This window comes from Dicentrarchus labrax, unplaced genomic scaffold, assembly GCF_905237075.1.
Source record: "Dicentrarchus labrax unplaced genomic scaffold, dlabrax2021, whole genome shotgun sequence".
Lineage (NCBI taxonomy): Eukaryota > Metazoa > Chordata > Actinopteri > Moronidae > Dicentrarchus > Dicentrarchus labrax.
The window spans coordinates 3,963,941-3,977,499 of record NW_026136702.1 but is presented as its reverse complement, the minus strand read 5'-3'; the positions used below and the strand labels follow the sequence as shown (position 1 = coordinate 3,977,499).

Below are 13,559 nucleotides of genomic sequence, written 5' to 3'. Positions count from 1 at the left end.
GGTGCCACTTCTCTCTTTTGCCAGCAAGGCATGGGAATTTCTCCAGAACAAAAGGAAGAGCTGCTTTCAGCGAGGAGAAAACAAAAGCTTGACACAAATAAGCACAATTAAAGACACTAATCGTGGTTTAACTGCCAGCGAGATCAGAGTTAATTGAGAGTGGCTTTTTAATTTATCCATAAGAATGATAGGACAGGTGTTGAGTGCAAGGAACAGCTGAATAGAAATCCACTTTATGGAAGATTTGCATCAGATTTACACTGCAGTGCTGGATTAACAAGATCTGCTGCTAAATGTAAGGATACGTTTTCTGCCCCCAAAAAAACCCTCAATACAACAGCAGGTTTCATTTACAGTGAGTTTATTGAAAAGGACAATACAATCTTGCTTGTGCCTTTCAAACTACATCCAATATAACATTGGGATTTGATTATAATGGATGAGATGATAATATCTAAAAGTTAATGTTTGAAACTGTAGTACATGGAGAATGAGTGAATATTAAGAAATGCATCACCAAATTGAATCAGTGCTTATGTTGGCACTTTACACATAGTCACCATTGAACAGCATTATACTGTTTTTATAATACATACATCTTCTACACCCAAATGTGTTTCCAGACCTACAGTAATAAAAAAATCCATACATTCTTGTCCCTAAGCATCCGGGTATGAAAGTCTTGCATATTGGCTATTATGTGAAAAACAAAACTCCTCTGCCATTTTTAACCCAACTTACTCCGTACAACTGATTGATTTAAATACATTACAATAAAGTCGTGTGATGAGGGTGGATGAAATTGAACCCAATCTAGAGGAAGTGATAGTTTGTAGATCAGGAAAATGCCGTATAATTTGGCAATAATATAAAGTGTTACGTAATAAAAACGTGTGATCGACATGCAGAAATGACAAGAATCCATTGTTACATTACAAAGGCGTGTGCCAGAATGAACTGTGAGACCGAGTACACATCGGGAAGCAGACCAACGCGGCGGTATCAATACGTCATCTGGGGCACTAAACTCAACTCGTGTTATGTTTAATTGTGTTGGCCTCTGTACACCAGCTTCCACACAATTCTGTAAACTCAATGAAGCTTTGCTAACTGCCGAGATCTTTTATAAACACAGTCATCATTTCCTTCAAAACTGTGTGCCACATTACAAGCACCGTCAGGGGATTTAGCGGGAGCTTAAGTCTTAGTGTCTGGCAGCTGTATGTGGCCTATGGCAAGAAGCATCACATTATCAGTAGAAGACTTAGAAGACTGCCAGAGGAGGATTGTGAGATCCGACTCGAGCTTTATGTCATCTTCATCAAAAGGTTCAATGCATGCTTCGTCAACATGGAGGAGAAGAGGAAAAAAACAAAAATCCCCATATGTTTGCACTATTTTTTTTGGAATGGGGCGGACATTCACCTACAACACTTACAACACTTTAATGCATGTGCAAAACAATCTATATAGACTTAAATTAAGACACACAGGCCATGGCCAAATTTTATAGGAAATTCTGCCTCTGAGCATTTTAAGTGCTTTGCATATTCAAACACTGGCATTAATTGGATGACAAATATTATGCAAAGTGGCAAGGAAGAAGTATAATAATGACGAGGGCTTTTTTTGTGTGTGTGTGTGTGTGTGTTGCTATGTACCCCTTTACACTGTTGTGCTAGAAAATGATTTGAAAATGCTTTTCAGTTAGATTTGTGGTTTAGTCTGACATCTACCAAAGCACCAAATTACGTTGAAGCACAAAGCAAATGTAGCAATCAAGCTAAAAGAAAAATGACAGGCAAAATTAATTAATTTGAACTACTCACCCCTCATTTTTCATTTGAACTAAATAACCTCAGGGTCCAAATGTGTTCAACATGTTTTTAAGGGCTTATCTCTTGTCATTTCATCATTCGAGCAAAGCAATGAGGCTTCAGGGTACATTGTAGACCTAAGTGTAAATCACCTGTTCCATACTCTGTATGAGCATTACTCTCTCTACAATGCACAATATGACATTCACTAGAATACCACCGGAAGAAATCCTCGCATTTGCTTTGCTGGCAACGAGAAATTATCTGTAGCTACAAAAAGGCCCGAGAAAGAAAACCTATTAAAATGCCTGAGTATCACAATTAAATCACAGTTTGCCAATGTCAGTTTAGCTCAAATGAAAGATGGGTGGGGAATACTTTTTTCCTTCAGTTTTACACGTTTATTCCCACTTTTGAAATTCCATTTAACTTTAGTTGTATTTTGACTGAACTTCAGACAGAATAAATCCCCAGGAAGCACATTTTCAGACATTTTACAGCACAACAAAATGTGCAAAATACCAAAGGAGGTGAAGTGATATTACAAAGTGACTATACAGTATGTACAATGGAAGTATTAAGAGCTCGGCAAGGTCCATGTACAACCGGCTAACTACCGACACAGACTAGTTAAAGCTGTTGGTAAAGCCTGTAAAATGAGGAGACAGAGAGTTTACACTTCAGCACATGTAGGAAGGCAATCAGTGAGAAGCTTTTCCATAATGGAAAACAGATTCTTATCCACATATCTTCTTAATTAGCATCACATAACACTCATCATTTCATGCACCGATTCCAACATTTTTGGCTTTACAAAATATATGCAAATCAGATAACTCCCCCCCCCAATACAAAATGAATTTACCCAGCATCTGTGTCACATCATCTCACAACCATAATGAAGATGTCTGAGTTTTGTCAGACCAATAGACAGAAAGAAGGGGAGAAGAATCACCCATATGAAATGATCTCTTTGGATACACCAAATACTTTAAAGGCAAGAAAAGGTTCAATGGCCTTGTTAGTGTACTGTATATTATTATACATTTCAGAATTGTGTGTTTCAAAGCCAACCAGAATACATTCAGTAACAAAAAGATTTTGGCTTCAAGTTCCAAAAGAGATCACAAACCTTCAGATGAAATAACTACTCTCACAGCAGCAGAAATAATTAGTACATGACAAAAAATGTGTTTCTGAGTGGTGTAACATTCATGAAAAATGAAAACTGACAAGTGTTTTTTGACTGTTGACATTCCATAGATAAAGTGTAGCACTTTGTCTCAGCTGTGATTTGGTATCATACAGTGTAAAGGTCAAATATTTTGAAGACGCAATTACAAAAGAAGACATAAATACCAGAAATAATACCAGCGAAAGGACAAGATGGATCAGCATCTGACAAAAGAGGTTTGATACATCATTAAGAATGATGTGACGTGTGCAACCTTGAGTAAACTATAATACAAAGCATATTTAACACTGTACATGAAGCGGCTTCCATTAAATAGCAAAAAACAATTAAAAATGTAAACCTAAACATTAGTAAGTGATCGTACTATCGTTGAACATCTAGCACAAGCACAGGTAATAGGTGATAAAAACTCTTTCTGAGACTTAAAACTTTAAGTAGTCATTTAGTTTGTTTCAGTACCAGCAGTGCAATCTAACAGCTGCCCCGTAGCTCATTCAGCGTTTGTTCAGTAGAAAGTGATAAACAGAATTAAAGAGTGCTGTTTAACACGGAAACAACATATGTTGTTATGACATTAGCGTCACAGATTGAGGCGACATATGAGATGACATAAAACTGTGAAATGAGGACGGTTAGCTTCTGACATAGGGTGTCAAACAGTTACTTGTGACCTGAATGACAATCATTGGCTGTTTACCATGAACAATTAGGAACCGGTTCTCATTAGTACTCAGTGAACTGGTAAGACACACTTATATCTTATATGAATGTGAGAATCTGGACTGTTTTGATAATACAAAAAGAAAAAATAGCTGAAATATATTGAGGCACAATTAATTTGTGACTAGTATTTCATTTAAAAGGTAAACAAATATTGATGCTAATGGGAATTACATATAAACATTGTATCAGTAAGACTTAAACACGTGAATATTTACTCAAATGAGCCAGTTTTTTTTCAGATTTGTGTTTTTACAGTAGAGCAGGTGGTGAGGGAACAGGTTTTGGGATACAGTAGCGTTTCTTTTACCATAAAGTACCTTAAAAATACATTAAAATAAAGTTCATATGTAAATTAACTTTTGATAAATAAAGATTGTTCAGCATATAACCACATGTGCAGCAACGGTACCATTAATACAATCTTCAGCATAAACTGTATTTGAGGGAGATGAAGGCTGGGCAATCTGTGGAGGCTGTAACAAAGAAGCTTTTCCACTGAATCAAAATCAACATTAAGATGTGATTAAAATGTAAACCAGCAGAATATAAAGCAAGATACCCAAGTTATGATTATTGCACTTAAAAGTCAGTAAAATTATCACCTTTCCCCCGCCCAAGAAACTTAACTGATAGTCATCACAAATAAAATAAAGAATGGAAAGTCAGTAACCAATAATAGGAATGTACTTTGTTCGTTTTTTTTTACTTTTTCAAATGCATGACTCAGTAAGCTAGAGAGAAACCAGACTCCCAGATACTGTCAAGCAGCTTCTTACCGTAACTCTCCTCCAGTCTTTCAAACAATACCCATGAATCACAGAAGCTATTAGGTAGGAGAGCAGAGTTCATCCACATCTGTAACGTGTAAGAAGCTCGGGACAAAGCCTCTGTAAATGTGTTCTCGTAGTTTTAGGTGTCAAGTTTAAGACTCGCGCTTGAGTGTAAACACAGTAACTACAGCCTCATCTCATTAACCACTTGACCATTGTTCAGCAAACAGCACACGACTGCGACTACAGCATCTGGTAAACATAAATTTGGCTGCATTTGCACCTTAAGAGCTTCTGGGCAGATGGTGGCAGCTGCGTGTGCAACAAACTTCTGTGGGTTCACAAGTGCATACAACATAGCTAAACCTAATATTTGACAAAAAAATATGGATTTCGTTTGATTTGAATCGACTCATGAATTTCTCTTATCCTGTTTAAGTACCTAAAGTTGCACCAAGTATTCATAAAGTAATTCTGAATTTTGAAATATTGGAATTATATTTCTACCAAACAAACCTAAAATAAAATAAACAAAACATTAGGGGGGGAAAAAAAGTCTATAAAAACTACATCCACTGCACACAAATGTTCTAAAGCAAAGACATAACTCAATCATAAATTTGGCTTTGATCAATCCCATTTGTTCCCACTTATTTTACCATGAAACCGATACATGAGCTACTGCTAAACCTTCATTAGTAACTTCCTGTGTCTTTTCCTTCTACTTTTTACTAAGTTTACCCGCCTTCTTTTTGGGCTCATAGGGTGTCCGTAGAATACTCGGCGTCTCCTCCATGACGCGCACAAGCAGGTTATCGATGTAGTCTTCCAGCTCCCTGATGTGGGCGTCCTTCTTTCTCACCACTTCTTTCTGCTTGATGAGTTCCTGCACAACTTCCTCAAAGGATAAGTTGCTATAGGCGGCGATGCTTTCCTGCGTCACCTCCTGAAAATGGAAAACAAGTCAATTCTGAGGCTCCATAATCAGTGTATTTTGCACAGATTTTTGTTCTTGTAAAAGTAGACTAAAATGGGTGAGTGATCTTCCATGAAATGTCAGCATCTGATAAGAGAGGCAAGAGTAAAGATACCCTTTAAGTTCACTCACAATGCGACAGAGAAAATCGACTAATTAGATGTGTTGGCCTAAAGTGACATAAACTGTCATGTGTTTATCTCTTGTTCTCTGTTGCTAATAAAGGCTAATTGAGAGTTGTTAAGATGATACTTCTCAAGGGATTTAGCACTGACATGTCATTGAATTCTACGGCAGATGTTATGATCTAACATTGTCTAACAGTGTTTATAACTAATCAAGAGCAGCTTAACTGCTCTAATGGGGCTTTTATACTATAGCAGGCAGTTAACATCTTGATGAAGTTGTTTTCCTTTTTCTTCAGTTTCAAGCAACTAAAAGAATAATCTCTGTAACTAGAGAGACTTCAGGCAAAAAACTCTAACAAGCATTCATAATGAAGATATCCCATCTTTGTTTTGAGGGGAGATGCCAGGCTGCATATTTCTGCAATTAAAGTCAGGCTAATAAATACTAAAATAAGAATGCAACCCAAGCCCAGCTTTGCTCTTTGAGGACAACCTATTTGGACGGAGCAGTGTGGTACGGTATGTGCAGATCATATTGCGCGGGTACGAGAGGAGCTGTAATCGTTTTTAATGAGGGACCACTTTATCGCTTCGGTGCTGGGCATCCTCCCCCGAACGGATAGAGCAGCAAAGCCTTCACCCTGTTTAAAATACCACACTTATCAGCTTCCACTCCCATGCACCATTCAAGCCTCTACTGCTGGGGAAAGACAATGCAGAAAGACCTGGAGCGGGACTGCTTACCAGGTATCTTATCGCTTCTAACAGCACCGAGGCTACTGTGGGGCGACACAAACCAAAATGAAATATTTGCCACCGAGATTAAATGTCCAATGTAAGGAGGGTTTCAAGAACAGAGCTCAGTAACCTATTCCTCGCACACAACACTAAAAAAAAAGAAAAAAAAGGCATCTGACTGAAAGATACTGCACTTAAGCCATTTGAGAGGGAATGAGAGAACTGACTGCCATATGGAAGTGGATGTTGGTTTCACATACAGGCGTGTGTATGTGCATATACTCTCTCTCACACACACACACAGACACACACACAGACACACACTCACACAGCATAATAATCAGGAGCTTTAGTGGCTGGTGACAAAGGCCTGGAAATGACCATGAACTGGCAAAGTAATGATGACCATTTTTCTGCGATCAGTAGTGAGGAGAAGATAAGGCGCACACTTGGCATTCTCCAGTTGTGTCATTACAGTTTCTAATGAGCTCAGCTTTGAGAATCTAAAAGCTCAGTCCTTTGAAATCTCTCACTGCCCTCCCCTCCCTCCCTCCCTCCCTCCCCCCGTGTGTGGTTAATTAGGGCCTTGAAGCGGAGGAAATGGGAGCTGCCATTTCTGCGAGGCACTGCGGCATGTACGGGGGCACATGTGTGGATACCGACAGCCCTCAACACCCACAAAGAAAGGTGAGGAAAGCCATTATCAGCATTCTCCTTCTCATTTAGGCATCACTTTAGCTACTGCTCCCACTGCTCCCTCATAAATACCAATTTTGCTTTGTAATAGTCGACAAATTTCAAGTTTTTTTTGTTTTTTTTTCAATGTTGAAAACGCAAAACGGAACTTAAACTTGAACACAAACTACAAAAGGGTAAAAACGTCACGTACAAATAATGTAATAATTATTAAGGAGAAAAAACAAATGATATTTCTATGCCTTTTCTCAACAACAACAACAAAAAAAACCCAATTACCGAATCAGTGCGACACGCCACTTTGACTGACCTCAGAGACCGAAATTTCACACCACTTCAAATTATGACCAGATCAGACATGATGACCGATGTGTGCAGCTGCTTATTAGTTGAATGGCACATCTGAATTTTCAACGACCTCGGAGATCAATGTCACCAGCTGCCATGTCAAATGAAACTTGGAAATTCTCAATTAAAAATCTGCGTGACACCACACAGGAAGTAATGACACGGTTGCAACTGCTGGGGTTATTTTCTCCTCTTCTTTCTCCCTCAATCATTGTCACATAAAAGTGTCAACATGCAACAGTATCACCTGACAAATGATTTGCTTTCACAAGGGAGGGTTTCGCAGTCTTACCTTTTTCTTCCCGTAGATGTCCTTCTTCTTCTGGCCAAAGGTGATGTCTTCATTTCTTGTTGACTTTTTATCACTGCGAAGCAATCAGAGAGGAAGTCGGTATTGACATAAAGACATTACAGTGAATATTTTGAGTGCAGTTATCACCGTTCTACTGATACAGAGGCTCTGAGGAGTCTATCCCCTGTGCTAATAAAGCACATTTTAATATTTATGGTGACTGACATAGTTTATCGAGGAATAAAATATGCATCATGGAATGTTTTTGCTGCAGCTGTGAATAAGTTTATCTATAAATAATATACTTTAAACCATCTTTTTGTATTCCAGCGCCACATTATAAATGACCATTGAGCTACTGTATGACAAAGGCAGCAGTAAAGATGATGGACTAGTGCCTATAGAGATAAGTGGTTAATTGGGTGGTCTATCTCTGCAGAGGATCTCATTACTATAGCTCAGAGGGCTCTGTTATCAAACCCAGGCTCTCTAAAGAGCCACTAATGACACCTTCCTCTCCGATAAACCAGAACTTAGCCACAGTGCTCACCAACTCTTTATGTAACACAGGAAATAAATTGAACTGAGCTCGGTGGAAATGTTTGAACAACAATACACGACAACAGAATGAAGAAGAGAAGGAGGGTCTATCACATAGTAGATTTCAATCAACTTGGTATTCAAAACTTTACGGGAATGTTGTAACCAATATCCTGTAGTACAGAGGTTGACCCACGAGGTAGCGAGATCATGTTTTGGGATTATGAGATGATTTATGGAATATGAGGAAAAACATTCAGTAGTGATATGCTACAAATGTGTAAGAACCACTGATGTACCGGGGCAGATTTTAGCAACGTGGACGGAGGCTAAATTTGGCTAAAGTGTTGTGTGAGTATATATCTGTATCTATATCTATATCTATATCTATATCTATATCTATATCTGTATCTGTATCTGTATCTGTATCTATATCAAACCAAAACCTTGCAGCGGCTTGTCTAAAAATACTGGTAGATGTGAAATGTACAAATAAAAATAACTTTAAATATACGTCAGCATTTGTGGTACATTGCTGTTAACCAGAGAGAGGGACATTTACAGAAGGAAGTATTCTGGATTTATAAAAATCCCAAGTGGGATAAAAGAGGAATTGGACTTGAAGCCATTTTTGTAACGTCTGGATTATTTTTGTTCATAAAAGAACAGACGTATTTGAGAATTGGAAATTCTGTTGGGGGATAATGTGTCGAGGTCTACTGGAGAATTACTTTAAAATTAGTTAGGATTATTCATTAATATTAAGAGATAGAAGAGATTTAATTATGCAGTGGTTGAAAGTGGACAGAATATGTTCCTTTGTATTGAAAATGTTATATTATTTTCACCCACTGATGGTTTTCTATTTATAGCAATTTATATTTCTCTTGTAAATGTCTGCATCCACTAAGAGTAATAATAGTTTTTTGTAAAAAAGCACATTGAAAATTATGTCTGATTGATGGACTGTTTCTAAGGAAACTAGAAACAACTGCACACACCACTCTAATGAAGGTATTTGTGAGATGGATAAAGTACAGGAGGAGAGTTGTGTGCTGTGTTTTCATTCTCATGAACCATACGGAGCAAACAAGGGACTACCTGGCTTTGTAGTTGGAGCTGAACGGGTTTGTGTCTGCTTGCGAGTCTCCACTAAAGGGGTTGGGGGAACGTAGGTCTCCAGAGCTGCCCGAGCGCGCCCCGTTGCTGGTCTTGCGGCCTTCCTTCTTTCCCGTCACGCGTTCCAGTAGGCTGACCTTCTCCTTTTTCTCCTTCCGCTCTGCCCGGTCCCACAGCTGCCCGTGCTCCCCCTCAAACGGGTTGCGGTTGCGTGGGAGCGTGGCATACTTCTGTGGCAGGGTGTCACTGATATCAGTGAAAGGGTCACTGTGTGCCTCGCCGTCCTCGTAGCCTGGCACCTCGCTCTGGGAACGTCTGTGAGGGCCGCCTGAAGAGAAACCAAAACCACAACTTATTACGTAGTTCTGATTTAAAATCGACACAAATAACTAATCACACTTCACGGGTTGTGTTTTAATTTGTGTGTTATCTGTAAGATATAATCAGGCTTATTAATGGCCAGTACTGATCACTGTGTCATTAGAAGAGGTCGATTGTTTTCTTTTTATGGTTTTACACAGACACAGAAACCTGTTTACTCGTGTTATTTCCCAAGTTGGTCTTGTGACTCTTCCAACTAATAAAATTATCAGGAGCAGTGAGGACAGCTCGTTATATTATTTATACCCTACAAATCTACAACTGCGTCCCTCCTACCTTCAGAGCTTTGGATAGGTTCCCCTCCCCTGCATGCCAATCTGAATAATCAGAGACCGCCTGTGCAGTGGAGGTCGGACAGTGAATATGAATGATACTTTCTTATTTGCCTTTTATGATTATTTGTACAATTAGAGACTAACTGTAAAGTCGTAGGTAATGAATATCAGTGAATTCTGATAGTTGGTTTATCGCTTGTAGCCTCCCTTGGCAAAAGTAATGAATTTTACTGCTTCAGTAATATATAGTAATATTGCACATGTAGGAACTTACATGATCACTAAACAAAGCCTCACCTTGAAAACTTACATGACCAGATAAAGATTTTTGAGATTTATTAAAGACATAACATGACTTACCTGATTCAGGGCAGTATAAGTTAGCAGTTGTTGTCATTTTTAGCCCAGAAAATCTAAAAAACTTCATACTTAGGCAGCGTTTTTTTTATCATTATCCTCATTAAGTGTTATATTTTATGAGCCATTTCTGTTGAATATCTATACTGTTGTTGTTGTTGTTGTTGTTGTGAAAGTCTGTACTGTTGTTTGCGTTAATTGCAGATACAGTAACTCAAGGACAGAGGGGGCAAATGGGAGGCTGGTGGAGCTGGAAGGTTCTGGCTAGTTTAATACTGGTTAGCAACAGAGCTCAATAAAGGTCACAGATGAATATGAATTACCTTAATAGCCATCTAATTTGGTTAATATATCTTATATTGTAAATATCTTTAAATACATATCCATATAGCTTTGTGTCTTCTATCGACCTCTACTGATGGTCACTAGAAACTGCAGCACCATGTTAAGAGCAAGTCCAGAGGAATAAGATAATAATTGAGACCAAATAGACAATTAAAACATTGTGTAAAGAGACACCAAACCACAATGCAAAATATTAAAACTGTGTTACTGTAATACTGTCGTTGTAGTGCTCGAGAATGAAGCCTTTTATCCTTCATAAATAGCTGAAAGTTTTGAGAGACCAGACCTTTACCACCGTCCTCCATCCTTGAAAATGAAAATATGAGAAGGTAGCAATGACTCACTGCTCACCAGTAACTTCACATTTTTGGTGTTATTACAAAAACCCTATCAAGTCCCTGCAGACGTGTGCCAAGAAGCCCCCCTTTGTCAAATATAACAAATATTGAAACAAACTGCTGTAAAAAAATAAAAATAAAATAAAAAATCTGAACAAATAGAAGCTTTGGGGCTCACCACTCTCTTCTATGGAGTTCATGGAGTCTAGTTTGGGTCGAAAGTGGGTCCCAATGAGATCTGACATGGAATGGGCTGCAGAGAGTTTATGGGTCCCAGCGAGCAGGGATCTCTTAGCCTTCGCTTCAGGCTGGGGTTGTGGTTCAGGGGCGAAGGACTGGCGGTTAGGCTCTGAGTCGCACACGGCAGAGCGAGGCAGGATGGCCGAAGAGGTGTCACAAAAGCCGCTGTCGTGCTTGCGACCCTTCATTTTGTCCTTAAGTTTGGAAAAAGGCGAGCGGGGCTTTTCCTTCATGGAGAGGTCGAACATGCTGGCCGTCATGTTGTTCCTCATAAACTGGATGCTGACTTGGATGCGGCCTCGTTCTTTCTTCTTATTCCCCGGCTTCGACTCCAAGGAATACCAGCTGGAATGAGAGCGGAGGAAGCTTAGGCCGAGCAAATTCAATGAGACAATTTATATAAAAAGAGCAGGATTTATGAAAATCTTCTGAGTTAATTACACATAACTCAACATAACTCAGGGAGACAGGTATACAAAGTCGGACTGTGGTAGAAGCTCAAGCGCTATCAAACAATATGACAAATGGAAAAGAAATAGCCACTAACTTTCTAATGTGCTCTACCTTCTTCTTTGTGGACATCACAGAAAAGGCTAATTTGAGCAGACTAATCCAGAGGCTACACACAAACGCAGGGGCTTAAATCGTTTGAACTTTTTTTTTTTTTCACACAAGTGAGAATACAATTTATCATTCAGAGGATAAACATTATTCTTTGCAAAGTGAACATAAGAAATAGCCGGCTGCTGAATAATATAAACCATTTCAGGCTGCTTTTTGGGCTCCTATTTGTTTAACATCTCTGCTTTTTCAACTGGAAGTAATGGGATTTATGCCTTCACTCTGAGCGAAATAAAGTGGCATTTGCACAAATCTGGCCTTTGTTCAGAAATGCAACGACAAGCAGTTGGGAAATTGCAAAGCCATGTCGCAGGGCAACCCAACAGTTCATACATGCTAATGAGACATATCCACTGTGTTATAGGGCTTGTGACAATGTCCTTTAGGAAACCAGCATCAGGCTGAAACAACTATCAGGGAGTGTATTCTGTCTGCTTTTGCCACATTAATCTTTGAAATGTTGTGGGTGTATTCTGAACTATGCTCACATCAATATATTGGTCTTTCCACTCGCCCACCTCCATCATGGTGCAATTGTTCTGATCTTTTTTCTTTTAACCCTTTATCTGAATCGACGTAAATGTAACACTCAGATTTGAACTTCAAAGTATATTTGCATAAATATATTCACACTCATACAATTACTGATATTTCTTCCTGGATTTAAATGGAGATTTGTTGTATCCCTTGAATTCCAGCATGAAAAATCAGTTCAATCCAAAAAAAAAAAAAAAGTGTTGGTATTGGCGTTTGAAAAACCGCAGCTGTTGAACGCTATTCTAAACCGCCTAGCTCGTGGCTCAGGAGCCCAGTCATGAAAGGCCTTGCTGGGTCCGATTCCCAGGCTGCGCGCCATGCTCAGTCTGATCAGCAGCCACAGCATGCCGCTGCCGTGGGGCCGGGGCTGCACCTCACGTGTGTCTCAAGGCCAAGATAAACCTCCCTGTGCTTGGAACCACAATCCTCCCACTCGGGCCCGGACCGCTGGGAAACTCCTCACAATCAACAAACACAGGTGTGCGATAATTATGGGCTGCCTACTCAGATATCAAGACGGGCTTTCCTCCCCAATATGTCAGTTCAAAAACATTGCGGATGGGCCGCGGTGAACACAGACCCACTGTGGAGTGTGGATATGGTATCGAGGGTCCCGGCGTCATTGTCAAATATGCCTGCAGTGTGGGATTAGGCCAACAAGCAATGTGAGCATATCCATTACAGAACCTCTGCTGAAAAAAGTGCACGGCCTCGAGGTGCATCGCTCAGGCACCTAACACAAATAAAACCCGTGATTATAACATATTGTGATTCTCCCAACTGATGGGCAAAGAGGAAGTGTGCTAATGTCTTTCCGTGTTGAAACGTGCAGAGAGCTAATTAACACCAGATCCAATTTGGTTATTCTGTTCCTGTTTGCTTAATGTAGGGTTAAAAAACACGTGTGTTCTGGACTTGTAAGGGTCAACAACCCCGAGTTTAGCCAAATACAATACTGCCTTTTCAAGCTATAATGGTGGGTACAGTACGCTGCTACATTCATGCACTGTCTCTGTCTGCTTAAGCCTTTTACACACTAATATCACTAAGGGACAAACCTTATCCAAGCATGCACTAGGCACAGGGTGGGTAAGCAGCCTAGACAAGTCACCTGTTAATTAAA

At 39.5% G+C, this 13,559-nt stretch overlaps 1 protein-coding gene across 1 annotated transcript in view; it reads right to left on the bottom strand.

The window, feature by feature from the left end:
* Window positions 1-344: 344 nt before the first annotated feature.
* LOC127349940 (rab11 family-interacting protein 2) overlaps window positions 345-13,559 on the bottom strand; it is a 16,071-nt gene continuing 2,856 nt past the window's right edge. The window contains exons 3-6 of the mRNA XM_051376041.1: window positions 11,217-11,623; window positions 9,325-9,670; window positions 7,684-7,756; window positions 345-5,451 (exon numbers count right to left, since the gene is read on the bottom strand). Of these exons, the coding sequence (XP_051232001.1) occupies window positions 5,227-5,451; window positions 7,684-7,756; window positions 9,325-9,670; window positions 11,217-11,623 (1,051 nt within the window). The 3' untranslated portion in view covers window positions 345-5,226. The remainder of the gene's footprint in view (window positions 5,452-7,683; window positions 7,757-9,324; window positions 9,671-11,216; window positions 11,624-13,559) is intronic.